This window comes from Stegodyphus dumicola, chromosome 4 (genome assembly GCF_044657685.1).
Source record: "Stegodyphus dumicola isolate Sdum_Otavi_A_Nest chromosome 4, ASM4465768v1".
NCBI classification, from domain to species: domain Eukaryota; kingdom Metazoa; phylum Arthropoda; class Arachnida; order Araneae; family Eresidae; genus Stegodyphus; species Stegodyphus dumicola.
Window position 1 is genome coordinate 136884300 of NC_140771.1, and position 21640 is coordinate 136905939.

Below are 21640 nucleotides of genomic sequence, written 5' to 3' on the forward strand. Positions count from 1 at the left end.
GAGATTTCTTTGAAGGGTCTTTTATGCTTCTCAGTAAACTGCCATGTTATTTTATGTATTGCAACAAAATTTTTTAAGTTTGAATAAGCCAAAATTGAAGAAAAAAACCTTTCAAAATATTTTTGTTTGCTTTTTTTCAAAGCTACCACAGACATATAAAATAACATTTTCATAAAAGAAATGCAGCTAGCTTATAAAGAGACAATTCCATAGAAAATCAAGTACCATTTTTAAGGCATTCCAATTCGGTAGGCTACACAAAATCTTGTTCGTGCTTGAGCCAGTCCTTTTCTGCGTATAAGAGTTAAGCTGTAGTGTAAGATTCCATTCCTACATGTGTTTTCTATATTTACCAGTAAATATTTTAATTAATATCATTATTTTCAATGCCTTACTTAGGTTACTATTTATTCAAATCTAAAACAGACTGAGAATCCTCCAGTGCATATTTATGTTTTGTGTTATGGTTTCAGATACCTTTTATAATTCATAATTCCATTTCATAATCAACGAGATTCTTGTTTTCAATCTCACCAGGCTAAAACTTGTATGGTTGATTCAACCAAGGTAGTCCTTCCTACCATACTGAATTTTCCATTAAATCCAACATAGAAATACCCCAGGAAAGGCTGTTTAGAGGACTTTCCTTCCCGGGCCATTAAGCTCACTTGTTACATTCAGTCGAATTTTAAATTTCTTTTACACTGTTTTTCACAAAGGGTTTGTATTTACTGGCCCTTGCCCTTTATCTGAAACATACATATTTAAGAAACGGTCCAGAAGTAGCAATTTACATCAAATTTACTTGCTTACTTGTTTAGCAAGTCTAGAAGATAATAAACATAAAATTAAACACAGCAGTGTGATAGATTTGAGGAGGGCAACTCTGTTCTTGGAACATATAAAACTAATAACTGTTATTTCGAGCGACCACTCTGAAATATACTACTGACCTACTTCTTAAATATTAACAACTGAGCTGTTGTTCAAATGTTTAAATTCACTGTACCACAGCTGTTATTTGTAGTCTTGTAAAGATAGTAGCTTATCATCCCAATCCATGTCAGCTGTCCACAGAGCTTAAAGTAATAATTTCAGGAAAATCATGAAAGGAGCGATGAATCCAGTCAGGTGAAAGATACGATCCAATATTTGTAACACAAATTGTTTTGCACTGGACCCGTAGGTAAGAATGTGCATCAATTTTTTTATGTTGAAAATGGACAAGTCCTTGTCTGGATCTTAAGCCACTCTTAGAACCTTTGCTTGTGTACTACATCTAGCGATGGCTTCTTGAGTTTCATTAGTTTCGATACCGAATCTCTTCCATAGGTTGCGAAGTTCTACAGAATTAGTTGTAGCATCATTCCGACATCTTTAAGAAATTCAGTGCTGGTTTAGAGCTGTCTCAATTTCTTCAGCTTCGGCAACAGAATGTCAGCCCAGAAAGAATTTAGTAGCAATCCACAGGTTTCTGGATACAAATTTTGATGATTTTCAAAGTGAAATCTCAATGTAGCTGCGATAAGCAAAGATGTGATGTCGGTCCAAACAAAATATGAGTAAAATGCAGAACAATAATTTTGCTTGAATTTAGATCAGTACAGAAAAATTTACTATACCGATGATCTGGATCAATTCAAATTTGCAGGAAGGCTTACTGTATGCTGGATATGTAAACTACAAAAATTTGTCAAGTTTACAAAAAGTTTTAATATTAGTTTAAAAAAATTAGGATACAAGTTTACTCTAGTATGAAGACAAGTCATTTACTGAAATTTCTCCTTCTTGGTGAGCTGCATCATCAAATAACAATTTACAGATGACTGCTGGCTTTATCTTCTCGAACAACACTATAGTGGGTAATTTGTCACCTAACCTATCATATAGTTGCCAACTCTCTCAATTTGCAACTTACTTCTCCCGAGTTTCTCTTATTTTTAAAATTTTTCACAATTTTTGTGTAGCTTGGCTTAATACTTCATTATATGCAACCAAAAAAGTGGTTTGTGCATTTGAAAGCACTTTTTTTCTCTAGATACGTAGTAAAGAAAAAAAAAAAAGATAGATAAAAGAAAACTGAAGTCATTAATTCCAATGCAATTGCATTGTTAATAATATTCGTCATTAATTCCTATGCAATTTCTGTATATATGTTTATTTTTATTAATTCCAATGCAAAACTGTATCCAGTTGTTATTTCTTTTTTTTTAAGTCCTCAGAAACTGAGTGTAGTTTACTTTCTATCCCCACTTTAGAAGGAGATTTGACAGGCTTTAATATATAGCACAGCTAATTATTCTTCAGGATAATTGCTTAGCACTTACCGAGCACCGGGAATGGTAGGCTTGAACAATGATTTTGCAGGCTTTGTAAACAAAGAAAATTTGTAAATTATTAAATGTACCTGTTGCCTCTTAAATTTAGTAGTTGAATAAAAGGTCGGCTTCTTTGCCGATAAGTGTGGATGAACACATAGCTGATATTTATTATCTTGGAAAGATTCTCAAAAGGAAGAAAAAATTGAAACAATCCTATCAGCTGCATGATACTAAAATAAGAAAAAAAAAAGTTTCCCCCCCCCCATTTGCAGTAATGAAACAGTGCACAAAATTCCATCTGTTCTTTTAAATTATGATTGCTACTCTAGATTTGATTTTTGCTGAATTGTAAAGCAAAAGTACTGGGATAAAGTTTCAGAATTACAGCGCAAAGTAATATGCTGTAACCTTCCAGTTTTATATCTAACTTGCCAACAGAATAAATTTGGGTTTGATACTTAAAATACAGATTTCTCATTTCTTGGAAATTAGAAGTGAGTGCCCTTTAACTGGGCCTTATTCAGCAGTTTAGATATATGGGCATTGATTAACACGTCTTTCTCATCAAAAGTATTTTGCATTAGTTTAACAGCCATTTATAGTTATCTGAGCTAATAGCGAAACTTTCAATGCAAGAAAGAGCTTCGTCTCCAAGGCAACTAAACAAATAGAAAAAACATTTCAACATCCAAAAGGAAAGAATTTTTGTCACTTGAATTCTCGAATTGATTCCAGAAATTTAAATAATCAAATGGATCTCCCATAATACATTTGAACGTTGAATTTATGCAACTTCATGTTTGTAATTTGGTTTACTTAGGCTGCTACTTAGGTCTGTTGGTTAGAGGCTTTAGTTTTACCAAGTTAAAAATAAGTATTTCATTACATTCATCAATTCACTGTATTTCTGGTTGGACTTCTGCATAATGTAAAAGATTTTCAATTTTATTTTCAGTAGATTTGAGCTTTTCATCTTTGGTTTGTAACTGTACTAAAAGACTTTGTAATTCATCGATTTCTACACTCAATTCAGACAAATGATTTTCTGTTTTCGAAATTAATTTCAATACCTGTCCCCTGTAGGAGGTATTTTACTTTTTATCTATCATAACTCCCTTTTTTTAGTCATTAACATAATAGTACTACAAGAACAAGACAGTAGCTTATCATTCCACAAGACAGAAGAAAACTATTGCAAATGAAATACAGTTTCTCAACAAAATTTCAAAACTAAAACGTTATTAATCATGCCACCTTGCAACAACCAAAAATTTCTTTGGCCGTTACAACAATTTATGAAGAATAAGTTTCTATTTTATAAAACATGATGACAGTATTGGGTTCTCCTATGAAGATTCCAGAATGATGCACCAAAATCGACATGAAACTATAGTCAATACAAATCATCAAAACACACAAAAATAATTCATCCAAATCTTCATTTTCATTTATTTCCTAACAACTGCCATGGTAACACAAACCATATTTTTATGCCCTGCTTTACGTCAGAGAGTAAGGGTGTGCAGCGCAGCATAAATGTCAGCAAATTAGTCTTCTGTTAAATAAAATGACTTCCTAAACATGGAACCAGTATTGCCAAATCTGAAGATTAAAAAGTGACAAAGTTATGTTCCAAAAGTAGTGAATTTGAACTATTTGTAGCCAAAACACAGGAAGAAATAGTTTTGCAACTATGCATTTTTATAAATGAAATAAGGTCCCCAGATGGTATAGTGATTAGGGTAGCCTACTATGGTACCAAACGGCCCGCGTTCGAATCCAGGAAAAAGCGTGGTTGTAACTGTCTGTCTCTTCATAGGTGGCAAAGGTAGCTGTTTATTATGTGCCTTCACAATAAAATGGCCCCCCACTTCCGGCCATTGCTGAGCAGGCGAGTGTCTGCCTGAATCAAAAAGAAGTAGTAGTCAGAAATAAATTATATATAAATGGACATTTTGTGTGCCTGTATCCCTTTTCTGTCTCTTGTCAAAGTGAGTTATTTATGGGCAGGGTGACTCATTTTGAACTTGGCCACTTTTGTTTTATGTACTATTTTACTTTTATTTAGGTTAAGTTAGAGAGATTAAACATAAAATTTAATTTGAATTTGTATATTGGCAAAAACAGTTGAAGGTAGTTTAAAAAACTGTCAGTATGTAGTTAAATTTATGTCTTAGTTTTAAATTTCAGTAGCTTATTGCTGAGCTGACTTTCTGTAATACTCATTTATCTGAAAAGCAAATTCTAAATAGAGAGGTCAAGTACAAAATTTAGTTTGAAATTGTGCACTGAAAATTATATATTGGCCAAAGGAAGTTAAACTTGAAAGGTAATTTAAAAAACTCAGTATGTAGTTGAATTTTTGTCTGATTTTAAGTTTTAGTATATTATTGTTAAGATCATATTCTATAATACTCATTTATCTGGAAAGCGGACCCTAAATGCAATAATGGCTGAGCTAAATCTTTTCCTTTAACTGTCCTGCCCCCTCCCCCGCATGATATACAGAAAATTATTTAAAACAACATGACAGCTTTGTAAAGGGGGTAAAAAAAAAAAAAGAGGTAAAAAAATTTTTACATCAAAATCATTCTTTAATTTTTAATCCATCAAAATTATCCTTCTGGCTAAAAGAATTAAATTTCTTTCATATAACTTTTCACGGCAAATATGTATCAGTAAATGAGCAAAAGTTAAGTTTTAATGTTTTAATTTTTCCTGTGACTTAAAATAAGATGGAAAGAGAATCCGTAATTCATAAAATTTTAATCTGTTGATCAGAACACATATCGATTACTGATTTTATATTGTATAATTCATAAACTGTAGTATAGATTTATGAATTATTTATATAATTGAATTTATGAATTTATATAATTTATAAACTGTAAAATAGATTTATGAATTATTTATATATGTTTAAATAGTGTTACCTGCTTAATTTTTTTTAGAGCCATTCAATAGGACCAATACTGCTTGTGCTGTGTATGATCAAGATTCGTTTAACAGAATCATGAGTGCTTTCAAAAATACTTGGTTGCATTTAAGTGATAAGAAAGACCTATCAGCTGTCCTGATTTTGTAGACCTATGTACAGATGAATTATAGCATTTAAGTTTTTATTTCTTCTCTTCAGAAAAATACCAAGCATTGAACTGCTTCATATATTGAGTTTTCCTCTATTTTTTCAAGTGTTTTGTTCTGAAGTACTTTAATAATGAAAGTTATATTTATGTATCTTGTAAATTATTCAGCATGTATATTAAGAGTGCAAGTAATTTATTTTATGAAAGATTGAGAAGTGGTATTAATGTTGAAATTAAATGTTGAAATTAATTCAAAAATGTTTATCAGCTTAATACCAAATGAATGAAAATAATTTTTTACAGCCCACTTGGATATTTTTAATCTCATGAGTTGTACATGAGTATAAACAAATCAAAATATTCTATGCATTCATGCTTCCTGACTTGTATATATCTTGTGATCAGTGATAAAAATGTATAACTTTATACTGTTTGTATATTTTATTGTAAGTAGTTTAGCAATAAAGAAATATGATTTAATAAATAGATTGTCCATATCCAAACTAGTTATTCTTATTTTCATCCTTAAACGGAATTTGGGATAGGATTTTAATTCAATTATTTTTTATATTAAGCTTCCCTTCAACCAATGTATGCATTTAACAATGCTGAAAGAAATGTTTTCATTACTGCAAATTTAGAAGTTTTGCAGCATGAAAAGTTGATGAAATTTATAATGCCTCTAATTCAGTTGTATTCTGTTAGCCAGAAGCAGGGATGACATGTGCGTACCTCCCCACCCCCAAACATCAGTCCACTAATTTTATAAAATGTTTTTTTGCATAAAAGATATTTAGTGAGTCCTCAGCCTAAGTTTGATATAATATTTATGGGATGATGGAATATGGTAGAGTGATTGTTTCATTCTTTGAAAAATGCAAAAAGGAAAGCTACTGATTTCTGAGAGATAGTTGAATATTATTAGTTAGTGACGTCTATTAACACATTAACCACTTGCGTTAAAAAGATGTGCCGCGCACATCGAGATGCTTTTATCTCGAACCGCGAGTGACGTGAACACCATGTCGAACATCATTTTGCATTTATCGCAAAAGTGAAAATAATGTGTGCACATGTCACCTAACAACGAGATTGTTTATTTTTCGAGTTACAGCTCTGGATTGCACTGCAGACGCGGAGCGGCGTAAATGAGACACTTTACCGCTTGTTATATTGTAGCGCACAACACCACAACCGTGAAGTTTAGTCGTAGTAGCGCAAGTGGTTAAAGCCTGGATAATTTTTCCTCCAATATATCCCAATGGCCACATATTTTCCCGATAGGTTGTTCCCCTACCCCACCTCCCCTTTTTTTTCCAGGCAAGTATAAGAGTTCACATCTTTGCTTTTTGTATTTATTTATTTTAAACTTTCAGTGTTCGATTGTAAAACATTGTTTTAACTGTGAAACAAAAATTTTCAATTATGCTTAAAATTACTACTTTTTAAGAAGTATAATCTTGATAAAATTATAAATTATATACAAAAATAATCAACATAATCCATAATAATGTGCAAAAGCAATGTATGGAACAAAAAAGTACACTTATTTCTGTATTGTATATGTATTTGATGTGTACCTATGTTCATGTTTTACCATTATTATCCCTTCGCACTATTTCAAGACACATAGACAGTATGCAAAAAATTGTCCCTGAGCCCTTTGGTTTGATTCACTGAGGAGACCTTACTCTGTTCGAGTTATTTCACTTATTGTATTTAGCACAGAGCTTTTTGTATGATATTGCATAAAACATTTTACTGTATGAAGAGGTACCACATGAAATTTGAATATACACTCTATAACAAAAAGAAACGATGCACCAAATAGTTGTCCAATGAAGATAAAAATTGGTGGATAGGAAAATTATGTACAGAATAGAAAATTATTAAAATTTCAGAACAATTGAATTATTTATTTTAGAGTTAACATAATTACAAAGTAACGAGCTAGACTGATAAAGCTCCCGGATGTTCTCCTGTAGTATTTCTTGCGAAATTTGCTCCAAATGTCAGGCTAGGCCATCAACATTCCCTGGTAGATGCAGTCGCCTTCCCATCATATCCCATACATGCTTGATGGGAGAGAGATCTGGCTCACCAAGGAAGTGTTTGACAAGTTGTAAGACAGTTCATAGCAACATGTGTTGTATGTGGTCTCTCATTATCTTGCTGAAAAATAAGGCTAGGGTGCTGCAAAAGAAGCAGTAGCAAAGCAGGTCTCAGAATATCATCGATGTATCGTTGTGCTGTAAGTGTACCTCTAATGATGACCAAAAGCGCCGGCTATCAAGGGAAATGGCACCCCAGACCATAAATCCTGGTTGGGGGCCTGTGTGGTGTGCTATAGTGAAAGCAGGATCGGCACGCTGCTCTGGACGTCTCCAGACACATCTTCGATAATTGTCACAATGCAGTTGTGAGTGAGATTTGCCGCTAAAGACTATACATCCCCAATCAGCATCATTCCAACCTGATCGAGCCAAGCACCACTGTAATCTAGCTCAACCACGTGCAGGTGGCGTAATGGTTGGAACGAGTGCAGATTCCACTCTATCAGCCATCTGTGAATGGTCATACTTATGTGCGAGTCTGATGGTTGATAGCGATGAATCAGGCGCTGAGACAGCTGACCTGACAGTCACTCTCCCTTCCCAATCTTCATTAGCCCTAAGGTGACGCTACCACTATGATGCTGAATCTGTCATTGTCCGTCCATTATTGCCAGCATCTTCAAATTGCTGCATCGCTTCAACTCATTTGACGAATGATTCTCCGATTTGCCCAACCTACCTCTTTCAGTCTAGTGATATGACCTATTTAAGAATCTGACAGCTTGTTGCTTGACAGCTGTCTTGACTCTGACAGCATCGATGGCAGCTGATACTTCCAAGATCCCAGATTACGGATATCCTTAAAGATATACATAGCAGCCCTACAGGAGGCCACTTTGGAATAATAAAAATTTTGCATAGAGTTCGAGAGCGCTCCTTCTGGAGTAATGCAAGGGATGATATACAATATGGTGCCAATCATGCTACACTTGTGCTGGACATTAAGACGCAAAAAGGACCGAAGAAACGCAACCAAGAGATGTTACAACGTAGGAGCGCCTTTTGAACATATTGGTATTCTTGGACCTTTGCTATTAACTTCTAATGGCAACAATTACATCCTTGTTGTCATTGATTACTTCACCAAGTGGCCTGAAGCATTTTCTATTCTTCATCAAGAGGTTGTCACAGTAGCAGAGGTAATGATACAGTATTGGATTTTCAGGTTCAGAGTCTCTCTTGAATTACATTCCGATCAAGGAAGCAGTTTTTATCTCGGCTGTAATTAAAGAACTCTTCAAGCTATTCGGCATCGAGAAAACTCGAACGCCACCTTTACATCCCTAGTCGGGCGGCATGGTTAGTCAAACGATCCTTAATAATATCTTGTTGGTGGTGTCTAGAAACCAAAAGGACTGGGACAAGAAATTACCACTGTTCTGACTGACCTATCACAGTAGTGTCCTCGACTTCTGCTGTACCCCATCGCAGATGCTGTTCGGTCATGACCTTCCTCTGCTTTGTGATCTCTTTTTTGGTTGCTTTATTTAATGCATCAGAAAACAAATGATGAAAATTTTAATGCAGGAAGGTGAAAATTGTGTGTGGACTACATTAAAATTATCTTGCTCTAAGAGTTATGCAAATTTCTGTAAAATGCATTTCATTTCCTAAAATGAAAAACAAACAATTTCCACACTTGTAACTTTTTCAACACCTGCACACGACTATCGGGACCAGTCTTTTCATTAATCTAAACAAAATTGCAACTGCTCAACTATTTGCATGTTTATTTTGTGGAAGCGAAGATCACATTTCGGAAAAATGTGTTATGTCACCAAAAGAAAGGAAAAAGAGTTTAAAAGATTCTTATCAGTATATTCTTTGTTTCGAAAGGTACTGCAGAACAAAAAATTGTCCTTTTCAATTGAAATGTTCAAATTGTAATTAAACATTATAACATATTATTGCACGAAGGTAAGAAAAAGTTTAATAAATAAAAAATTATGAATATTTCTGATACCATAACTGCAATTTCTTCTAAATATTTTAATTTATTCCGAGAAACTAGAGGTGATTTAATCACTAACTTACTGATTGTTAAACTTATTTGTGATGATAAATTAATGCAGTAGCAGACAGAGGCACAGAATTAACTGTTGTTAAGGCTGGTATTGTACCAGAAAGATATGCACCGCATGGAAATGTTATCCTGACGTCAGCATTCAAACAAATTTTAAAGGTCCCTCATTAATCAATCAAAGTTTTTGAAGATTATGAATTTATATCAGCTATTTTTATAATGTGCAATGGTTGATAGGTTATGCAATGATTTACATTTGTCATTTTAAGTGCTCTTAACGATTTAATGGAGGTTATAAACAAAAGTTTAATTTTGAATGCAAAAACTGAAAATATTATTATTAAATGTTTATTGAAATGCCTTTTTTTGAAATTGAAGATTTTGACAAAATATTTAACCATGACAGAGAAAACCTTATTAAAGAAAACAATAAGAATGCTGTTACATTAAAAGACGGGTAAGAATGATGATAAAGATAGCACAAGACAAAAATGGCTCGGTTTCAGGTTTGGAAATATTTTGGATTCAATAAATAAATGATTCATCTCTAGAAGAATGCTGGCAAGATCCTAAGAAGAGAAAGTAATAATTTCATTCTTATTGATAACCTTTTTTACGAAAAAGATAAGATTTTAGGAGAAAATGGGTTCATTAGTTAGTTGCTCCGAAAGACAGAAAAAAAAATTGGGGCTTGTGTTATTGCAGCTTATGGGCACGTTCCCTTCAAACCAAGAAGACTGCCGAAAGATTGATATATTCCTTCTGTTGGCCTGAAATCAAGAGAGATATGAATGAATATTGTAACACTAGTACTTCCTGTCCACTTCAGACCCAGAAACGTCGTTTTGATAAAGTTCCTGTAATGCCAGTGATATATTCTAACGAACCATTCCAGATAATTAATATGTTTGTACGAGATGGCCAGAAGCATAACAATTGAAGAATCTTAAGCCAAAATAAACATATGATGCATTGTTGCTGTTTCGTATTTTTGTACTTAGAAATGTTATTAATAAAGGTTTGATACAGTCCATTATCTCTCGTGAACTTAGTTGTAACTATTTTGGTCATTCTTTCCTTAGACTGAAATCAGTTTCGATTTGAAAACGGCAAATATCCATGTGGCATAGCGTAGAAACCTCCGCATTGAGGTTCCAAGTCTCCCCTCTTCTTTTCTTAAAGTTGTTAGTATTTATTGTTATTATTAATGGCTGATTAGAAACTCGTTTTAATTAAACAGAAGGTTTTTAAAAGTAAGATAAATTCGAATTTAGAAGAATCGGAAGTTTTAGAAGTAAAATTTTCGAAAAGAATCTGAATGCTTTTTAACAGTGAACTTTGCTCTATCTTAGAGGAAATTTTTTTGTTGTGTCCTGATAAAGACTGCAATACCTTCATTACGGAACAATACACTTGAGATGATTTATGAGTAGCTATAAATAAAAGGTTACAGAAGTCTTTTTTTTATGTGATAATACATTCTCTTTAATTCTATAAACAGACATAATTTCTTGTTCAGTTACAAAGTTCCACTGTTCAAGTCCTATAATTGCTGTGTTGAGAATACCGACTAATTTGTCAATCGAAATTTTTTCGTTTTCAATAACCTCTCACTTTCTTCGCTATCGGAAGCGAACTATAATGGGTCCCCCCCCCACAGAGCAGCGTGAAATTGATAAACGGATTTCGGAATGGTTAGAGAAACAAAGGATATGCCTGTATTCATTTTTTGCAGCAATTCCACTTTTTGTTTAATGGACTTCGAAACATACTTTCGCTTTGTAGATCCTTTACATATTAGTAAATATGTATCGGAAATTCTATTTGACATAATCGAAAGTTCAAGCTTACTTTTATAAAATTGCTCTAACAGTCTCCAAAAAATAATAAGCCGTATCCAATTCGAAGATTAAGGAACAAGGCAATCTGAAACATTAACTGGGCTAAATCGCAGAATAGGCTGCATCAGTCGATGCCGTGTTTACTTCTCTTATGCTTGGGCACGCCTTTTTATGACGTAATATTGGTTACGCCTCTTCTTAAAAACAAGTTATAGCTTCGTATTTAACCCTTTAACTGTGAAGTTATTTTGATGATTTGGGTACACAAATTGTCAAATTTTTTTATTGGAAAAACCAAATGTAGCCGAAATAAACATCTTCCGATATATATTCGGGTATGACAATACGATGCACTCAAAAAAAATTACCTCGAGAAATACTCGGGCATGACATTTTTTAACACCAGTTATCTCGGGCATGACAGTTAAAAGGTTAAAGAAAACTTAAGTTATATTTTAACCGAGTTGAAATGGTAGGTTTATAATGTTCTGAGCAAGATTTTTTTAATTATAAATCTACTTTTGTGTGTTGTGTGGTAGTGTTAGCATTTAACGCAACGAATTATCTCTCACAAATGTATTATTAAGATACCAAACGATCATTAGCAAACGATTGAAAATATTGAATGCATGAATTAAAAATTATAACTGTAACTTCTGAAAATACAGAAAAGAATTCTTTTGCTTAAAGAATGTTTAGATTATTGATGAGTGTGTCTAATTCGGTGCTTACTGCAGAATGGATGAGTATCTGAATCTGGATTTTTTTTATCAGTTGGAGCGAAGAGATTAAAGAGGCGTTATTGAGTGGTATGTGGAGAAAGGTTTGATTGCAATATCATATAAGTGCCCAATTTGTGGAACAAATATGAAACTAGTAGAGTGAAAAAACCGTATAGACGGTTTTGAGTGGATGTGCAGAGTTACTGGAGGTGAATGTAGTTCAAAGTCTGTTCGAAGGAACTCCTGATTTGCGAGTAAATTGAGCATGTGTGATGTTTTGCGAGTTACCTATATGTGGTTGGGTAAGTGCGGAAATAATTTTATACGAACGGACATATTGCTAAAAATACGGTGACAGATTGGAAAAGTTTTTGTAGGGAAGTATGCATGGAGTTATGTTTGAAGGAGAATGTGATGTTGGGTGGAGAAGGCGTCATTGTTGAAATCGAAGAAAGCAAGTTTGGCAAGCAAAAGTATCACAGAGGGAAAAGAGTCGAAAAAAGATGGGTTTTTGGTTTGGTTGAGAGAGGGACAGATAAATGCGTCTTTATAGTTGTTGAAAACAGAGGTGCCGAAACATTGCTAGAAAACATTAAAGAGAATGTTCTACCAGGATCGATTGTTATATCGGATTGTTGGAAAGCGTACGACTGTCTCAAGTTCGAAGGGTATGCACACCTGAAAGTCAATCATAGCTTGTGTTTTAAAGATCCAGAAACAGGTGCGCATAAATAGTATTGAGGGAACTTGGGAAGCAATCAAAAGAAGTTTCTGTGGCTCTAGTAAGGCAAAAGAACAGTTTGATTCCTATCTTGCGAAATACATTTGGAGAAGGAAACACAAGAAATCCGATGCCAGCCAACTGATGCATATATTTCTCAGAGAGATCACAGCCATATATTCTGCAAAAGGAGAGGACTGAAGGTAAGTTTCATTTATTATTATTGACTTAAGTAAAATATTGGGTGCTTTACTAATATGGCAGTTTGGACGTTCGGTCGTTGCTTTATTCTGGCAGCTTTATTTTTGTTTTGTATTATTTTTCTGGACAATTTTTTTTGCAGCTCGAATCAATGGAGTTGGTTACGCACGAGTTTCTGCAATTCTCTAATTTCTTTAAGTGAAAGCAGGAGTATATAAGCAATGGAGAATTTATTCAATGTCTGATTTTTTTAAGTAAAATAGATCGATGTGCACATGGGCAAAGCCAATGTGGCGCGCAATGCCGATTTTGTGCAATTCTGGGATTTTTTTTAAGTAAAAATAGATCGATGTGCACATGGGCAAAGCCAATGTGGTGCGCAATGCCGAGATTGTGCAACTCTGAAATGTTTTTTAAGTGAAAACAGATCGATGTGCACATGGGCAAAGCCAATGTGGTGCGCAATGCCGAGTTTGTGCAACTCTGGGATGTCTTTTTAAGTGAAAAACAGATCGATGTGCACATGGGCAAAGTCAATGTGGTGCGCAATGCCGAGTTTGAGCAATTCTCTGATTTTTCTTTTAAGTGAAAATAGATAAATGAGCATATGGACATCGAGTTTGTGGAACTCTTTGATGTTTTTCGAGCGAATACTGATCGTTGTGTAAAAGGGAAAACGAGGTTGTGTGTGATGCCGAGCAGTAATGTAACGTTATTTATGTGCAATGTTTAACATATCGTTTGTGTATTTTAAATTTGTATTGTTGTTTTAATTGTGAATTATATTTAAGACATCATTTTTCATTTAAATTGTATTTTTAATTTTTTGGTTTTGATATGTTTATAACGCTTTCCGACTTACGATATATATCGATAGCCCGACGATCTACTCAACAGTAGCAAAACTGTAAACTTTAACCCTTTAAGTAACGTTTACCTCATATTTTAATACGCAGTGTTTGATATCGTAATTGCACTTGATAATATGTGTGTGTGTGTGCGTATGTGAAGCATTGCTTAGTGTTCCAAGTTTGTAGTATTTATTTTATTATATTATTTTCTTTCATTCTGAGAAATTAGATTTTTTTTTATTTATTAATGCGTAGAATTCTAGTATGCCTACACAGAATATGGCGTGATTTAGGAATTTTAGAAACTGATATGAAAGCTGTGTAATGGTGTTCATATGCAATAAAAATATTCTTCCTATTTTATTAATGTAAAGTTTAAAATTTTTAGAAAATAATAAAATTTTTCTAATTATTCGTATGTCGGGAATTATGTCGTTACGTAGCAAGAAGGTAATTTGTAAAAATGATAAAATTGAAATGTTCCCCAATATGAATTTAAATTTAAAAAAAAAAATTATTTGTATAAATGATTTAATAAAAGTCTCTGAAAATATTGAAGCTCTACAAGTATTAGAGACTGCGACGTTGTTTATCGTTTTAATAATTGGTAGAATTCGCTCATTGTATCATGGTAATTTTAAATATAAACAATTTATTATACTTATTATCAGTAACGCCTAAGCTTAAATGTTACAAATGTAAATTAAAAGTAAAGAATTTGATATTAATTTACAATAATAAACATTTTATTTTTGTTATTTTTAAGAGAAAATAGAAAGTACTCGTATTGTAAATGGGAGACTAGGAGACTACCATCGACCTTATAAGAAATAGACTAACCCAAACGGGTTTTCTCCCTCGTCTGAGGCGTTGCCGGCTGTCACCTTGATCACAACCGGAAGAGTAGGGACGACTTACAGAAATTTAACATTGGTTGCCTATTGCAGCGTGTATAACTGTCAAGAAAAATCTGGTTGTAGCGTCTCATTTCACAAATTAGAATATCTCCATATTTTTATTTTTGAAATTGAGATTGATTTTTAAAAATTTAGCATATTTGTTAAGCATAATTAACTTTCCGAATATTATGAAGCTATTGCATGCTTTCAGGACTGGATATTTTTTAGCTTTTCCTATGCTGTAAGGAAATTTGTAACTACTTCTTTTAGAAAATAATATTTTAAATCTGAACTAATAGAAAATTTCAAACAAGTAATTTTCTCTTGCAATTTTTATGCTTTTTATTGGTGTAAATAAGTAAAAAATACTAAAATATTTAAAAACGAATTTTTGAAAGTTTTGTTTAAAATTCTAAATTGTGCTGCTTTTTTAAAATTATAGATGAGTATTATAGCACAATTTCTATAAAGGAATTTTATTTCAATTATATTTCATAATACATCATAGTGATAAACACCTTTGACTCCTTAAAAATTTTTATACATTTAATTCTAATATTAAAATTGTATTTAAGGTATCTGCCTACGTTCGGAGCACTTTTTTTTAAAAATATAGAATTCTGATGAAATATATATTTATTTAGTCAAAATATGATATCAAATCATGAAAATAGGTAAATTTTTAGGAATATTTTTATAAAATTTTGAAATATATGCAATTTTATGCAAATTTTTAGGAGAATTTAACACTTACGTTAAATGCCGTATATTTTTTCTCACAGCATATATTTCAATTTTTTTTTTATACTGTATACTACTACAACACTTATCTGTGTTATGAACTAAAATGTATATGATATTTCTAAAATTTACTAAAATATGTGTAATTACATGAAAAAACACAGTTTTTTGTAAAATATTTCTTATCGTTTTATATAGAAATACTTATAAAACAATCAAATTAATAAATATTACTTAGATTGTAGCTTAAAACCTAATAAATAATGTAGAAAACATTTTAGTGAAATTTAATAGAGATATCTTTAGAACATTTTGAGTAATTACATTTCTTGTATGTAAAAACACTAGAAAAATTAGTTTTTTGGAAAACGCATTTAAAGATTTCACATTAACAGAAAAACTGTTCTGTTGTATTTACACACTTAAAATTCTCCACATTTGTACATCACACCCTCCATATCTTTATACTTAAGTAATTTTGATTTCCTATTTGATTTTAATTTTTTTCTGGCTATTTTCGAAATGAGCGACGAATGAATTTTCGAGTTCTTTATTCTTTCGTTATCAATTCCAAAGTAATTTTTAATCATTTCTTGTTCAATTGATATGCCTAAATGTTCAAACACAGGAAGTAATCCAAGATACCCTGAATTAAAAATTAAAACGGCTATATATGCACCCAGCAACATAGTATTTATACCTAATCGCAATGTTGCCAAACCCAGTTAAAAAAACCGCAATGTTGCCAGTCCCAGTTCAAAGAATTAAGGCAAATAATTATTGCCAGAAACAAAAAAAAAGTACCCAGAATTAAAATGAAATGTTTTAGCACAATTTTACACACAAACAGTTAAAAAAAACACGGATAACAACATTGTTTACCTTTAAGTTGAGCCTTTTAAATAGCACTTCCGGTCTTTCTGCTTTCACTTCCAGTGCAGTTAATTGGCTATACCTTCTCTTCTAATTATCGCAAACGTAAAAATGAACCATTTTCGGAATCCTACAAAATTGACCTTTCAAATTGGGCAATAAAAAAAAAATCGAATTTTTTCGCCGAAATCGTTTTTTTAACGTAGGCAGATACCTTAACCGTAATAATTACTTTTGCTTGTATTTTATAGTGATTATTTTTTTAAATTTATTTTTAGTTTTGCATAAGATTTTTTTTTATTTATTTACTGTAAATTTAATTTATTAGCCCAAAGCGGCGGTAGCCTAGAAGGGCTGTTAGTTTCGAAGCGGCATTTTGCGCTGTTTTACTATAAATGTCCGTGTCTCCTTGCAAATTGTTGTTACCAAATATTATCGCCCTGTATTATATGTAAAGAAATTAAATAATGAAGAATCTGCATGAATACGTGTATGTTTCTCGCACTGTGACGAAAACGACAGTATCTAAAGCCATCAAATTTTGAATAATGTAATCCTCCACCCGAACATGGGCATCTGGACGTCTGAATTTCGAATTTGTTTCAATCTATTTCATATTTTGTAAAACTTTAACGAATTCTTGATTAACAAACTCAACGAGTTCAGAGCGAGCACTGTACGGAAAATAACAGTTTTATCTCCAGTGCGGAAATTCTAAAGATATGCTGTTTTCAAATGTATTTGGTTTACGGGCGAAGAACATGATATTCAATAAATATACGTAACACACAAAACTTTAAAAAAAGGTTCCTTTTGGGCGTAATATAAAATTTGCGTGCTTCTAGATTTTATTTTATCTTTTTTTTCCCCTTCATTACGCTTAGAAAATTTTTTGCTCCGTATTTTATGAGTTATTAAAATAACTAATCCACTTTAATGTTAATAATTTAATGATCCTATAATCAAATAAATATGATCGTTTTGTAATGTTATTATTCTTTGAAAAATCACTGCCTGAAAATTTTCATTAAATTTTTTTTAAAAAATTATCAAATCTTGTTTAATTTTACTTATTCATTTCAAAGCATCACGTACTATCAATCTTATTTAATTTTATTTTTACGCAAAATTAAGTTTATAAATTTTGTGCTTAGAGTTTTTACCGTTTTACCAAAGTAAAGATGTTTGTACAAGAATTACGCGTGAAAAAAATGCGCGAAATGCAGTAAAAAGTTCTTTAATAGACATAATAAATCTTATTTGGAAAAAACTGTGGCTTTCATAATCTCATTACTATACAATGTATCACATTTAATAATTAAAAAGAGTTATGTGATACAAACGCCATAGGTTTCAATGCATGGACCTTATAAGAAATAGACTAACCCAAACGGGTTTTCTCCTTCTTCTGAGGCGTTGCCGGCTGTCACCTTGATCACATCCGGAGGAGTAGGGACATCTTGCAGAAATTTAACATTGGTTGCCTATTGCAAAGTGTATAATTGTCAAGAAAAAGCTGGTTGTAGCGCCCCATTTCACAAATTAGAATTTCTTCATATTTTTATTTTTGAAACTGAGATTGATTTTTAAATGTTTAGGATAGTTATGAAGCATAATTAGCGTTCCAAAGAATTATATAGAACTATTGCATGCTTTGAGGGCTGGATTTTTTTTAGCTTTTCCTTTGCTGTAAGGAAATTTGTAACTACTTCTTTTAGAAAATAATATTTTTAATCTGAACTAATAGAAAATTTCAAACAAGCAATTTTTTTGCTTTTTATTGGAATAATAAGTAAAAAATACTAAAATAGTTAAAAACGAATTTTTGAAAGTTTTGTTTAAAATTCTAAATTGTGCTGCATTTTTTAAAATTATAGATGAGTATTTTAGCACAATTTCTATAAAGGAATTTTATTTCAATTATATTTCATAATACATCATAGTGATAAACACTTTTGACTCCTTAATTTTTATGCATTTAATTTTAATATTAAAATTCTGTTTAACCGTATTATCTATTTCATATTTTGTAAAACTTTAACGGATTTTTGATTAACAATTTCAACGATTTTAAAGCGAGCAATGGCAACACTGCACGGAAAATAATATTTATATCTCCAGTGCGGAAATTCTAAAGATATGCTGTTTTTAAATGTTACAGGCGATGTTTCAAATGTGGTTTACGGGCGAAGAACATGATAATCAATAAATTTAGGTAACACACAAAACGTTAAAAAAAGGTTCCTTTTGGGCATAATATATAATCTGAGTGCTTCTGGATTTTATTTTATCTCTTTAATTTACCTTCATCGCACTTAGAAAAAATTATGCTCCGAATTTTATAAATTACAAAAATAAATATTCCACTTTAATGTTAATAAGTTAATTGATGATATAAATTAAATAAATGATTGTTTTGTAGTGTTATTATAGTTTTGAAAATCACTGCCTGAAAATGGTCATTAAATTAAAAAAAAGTTATCAGATCTTGTTTAATTTTACCTTATTTATTTCAAAGCATTACGTAATATCAACCTTATTTAATTTTACGTTATTTGTACGAAAAATTAAGTTCAAAAATTTTGTGTGTAGAGTTTTTACCCTTTTACTAAAGTAAAGATGTTTGTACAAGAATTACGCGTGAAAAAAATGCGCGAAATACAGTAAAAAGTGCTTTAATGAGATATATTAAATCCTATTTGGAAAAAACTGTGGTTTTAATAATCTCATCACTATACAACGTAACACATTTAATAATTAAAAAGAGTTAAGTGATACAAACGTCATGGTTTCAGTGTTGATGTAAACCAGATCGTCCCTACTCTTTCTTGCCGACATGTCGGTGACGCGCGCCCCGCCCACTGGGTTAGCCTATCTCTTATAAGGTCCATGTTTCAATGTTAAAGTAAACCAGATCGTCCCTACTCTTTCTTGCCGACATGTCGGTGACGCACGCCCCGCCCACTGGGTTAGTCTATTTCTTATAAGGTCCATGAAGACTACATTGTGACGTCACAAGCTTAGTCCCACCCATTTATGGACGTCACACAGCTCCGCCCATGGACCTTATAAGAGATAGACTAACCCAGTGGGCGGGGCGCGCGTCACCGACATGTCGGCAAGAAAGTAGGGACGATCTGGTTTACTTTAACACTGAAAGCTATGGCGTTTGTATCACATATCTCTTTTTAATTATTAAATGTGATACGTTGTATAGTGATGAGATTATGAAAGCAACAATGTTTTCCAAATAGGATTTAATATATCTCATTAAAGCACTGCATTTCGCGCATTTTTTCACGCGTAATTCGTGTGCAAACATCTTTACTTTGGTAAAACGGTAAAAACTCTAAGCACAAAATTTATGAACTTAATTTTGCGTACGAATAACGTAAAATTAAATAAGATTGATAGTACATGAAGCTTGAAACAAATAAAGCAAAATTAAACAAGATGTGATATATATATATTTTTAAATTTTATGTGCATTTTCAGGCTGTGGTTTATAAAATTATTATAACAATACAAGACTATCATTTATTTGATCATATGATTATTAATTATTAACATCATATGATGATTATTTATTTTAATAATTCATAAAATTCGGAGCATAAACTTATTTCAGTGTAATGAAAATAAATAAATAAATAAAATCTGGAAGCACTCAGATTTTACGTTACGCTCAAAGGGACTTTTTTTAACGCTTTGTGTGTTACCTCTATTTATTGAATATCATGTTTTTCCCACGTAAACAACACATTCAATTCAACAGCAGTATCACAAAATATTTAAAAACAGCATATCTTTAGAATTTCCGCGCTGGAGATAAAAATGTTATTTTCCGTACAGTGTTGCCATTGCTCGCTTTGAACTCGTTGAATTTCTTAATCAACAATTCATTAAAGTTTTAGAAAATATGAAATGGATTAAAACAAATTTGAAATTCGGCGGTTCGGGTGGAGGATTACGTTGTTCAAAATTCGAGGGCTCTAAATACCGTCGTTTTTTCACAGTGCGAGAAACATACATGTATTCATGCAGATTATTTATTATTAAATTTATTTAAATATAATACAAGGTGATAATATTTGGTGGCAACAATTTGCAAAGTGAAACGGACGTTTATAATGAAACAGAGCAAAATGCCGTTTCGAAACTAATACCCTTACTCGACTACTTCCCCTTTGAGCTAATAAATTAAATTCACTGTAAATAAAAAAAATCTTATGCAGAATTAGATTTAAATTAAAAAAAAATCGCAATAAAATGTTAGCACAATCAATTATTACAGTTTACAATTTTAACATTAGAATAAATGTATAAAAATTATTAAGGTGTTAAAAGTGTTTATCGCTATGACGTATTGTGAAGCACAATCAATTATTACAGTTTACAATTTTGATATTAGAATAAATGTATAAAAATTAATAAGGTGTTAAAAGTGTTTATCACTATGATTTATTGTGAAATATAATTGAAATAAAACTCCTTTATATAAAATATGCTATAATATTCGCCTATAATCTTAAAAAAGCAGCACAACTTAAAATGTTAAACAAAAACTTTAAAAAATTCATTTTTAGGTATTTTAGTATTTTTTACTTATTTACACCAATAAAAAGCATAAAAATTATAAGAGAAAATTCTTTGTTTGAAATTTTCTATTAGTTCAGATTAAAAATATTATTTTCTAAAAGAAGTAGTTACAAATTTCCTCACAGCATAGGAAAAGCTAAAAAAATAGCCAGGCCTGAAAGCATGCAACAGCTTTATAATTATTTGGAACGTTAATTATGCTTGATAAATATGCTAAATTTTTACACATATATCTCAGTTTCAAAAATAAAAATATCTAAAAATTCTTACTTGTGAAATGAGACGCTACAACCAACTTTTTCTTGACAATTATACCAACTGCAATAGCCAACCATTGTAAGTTTCTGCAAGTCGTCCCTACTCCTCTGGATGTGATCAAGGTGACAGCCGGGAATGCGTCAGAAGAGGGAGAAAAGCCATTTGGGTTAGTCTATTTCTAATAAGGTCCATGGCTCCGCCTACTGAACTTTGTTAATGCAGCCTATTCTGCGCTTTTACCCATTAACTGAATTAGATAATTTTAGCTTATACCGTCCGTTATACATTAAACGCGCATGCGTCAACGTATTATGGGTTGACGCATGCGCAGAAAGTTTGTAGCTTTGATGTCCAGATTAACGACTTTTGACTGTACATTAATCCGTAAAA

At 31.9% G+C, this 21640-nt stretch overlaps 1 protein-coding gene across 2 annotated transcripts in view; it reads left to right on the top strand.

Annotated features, from left to right (window-relative positions):
- The window catches only part of LOC118201539 (poly(A) RNA polymerase GLD2-like), an 85123-nt gene extending 79213 nt beyond the window's left edge, over positions 1-5910 (top strand). For both annotated transcript variants that reach the window (XM_035373653.2, XM_085815527.1), the window contains exon 13: positions 5273-5910. In XM_035373653.2, coding sequence (XP_035229544.1) covers positions 5273-5406 — 134 coding nt within the window. In that variant the 3' untranslated portion in view covers positions 5407-5910. The remainder of the gene's footprint in view (positions 1-5272) is intronic.
- Positions 5911-21640: the final 15730 nt, after the last annotated feature.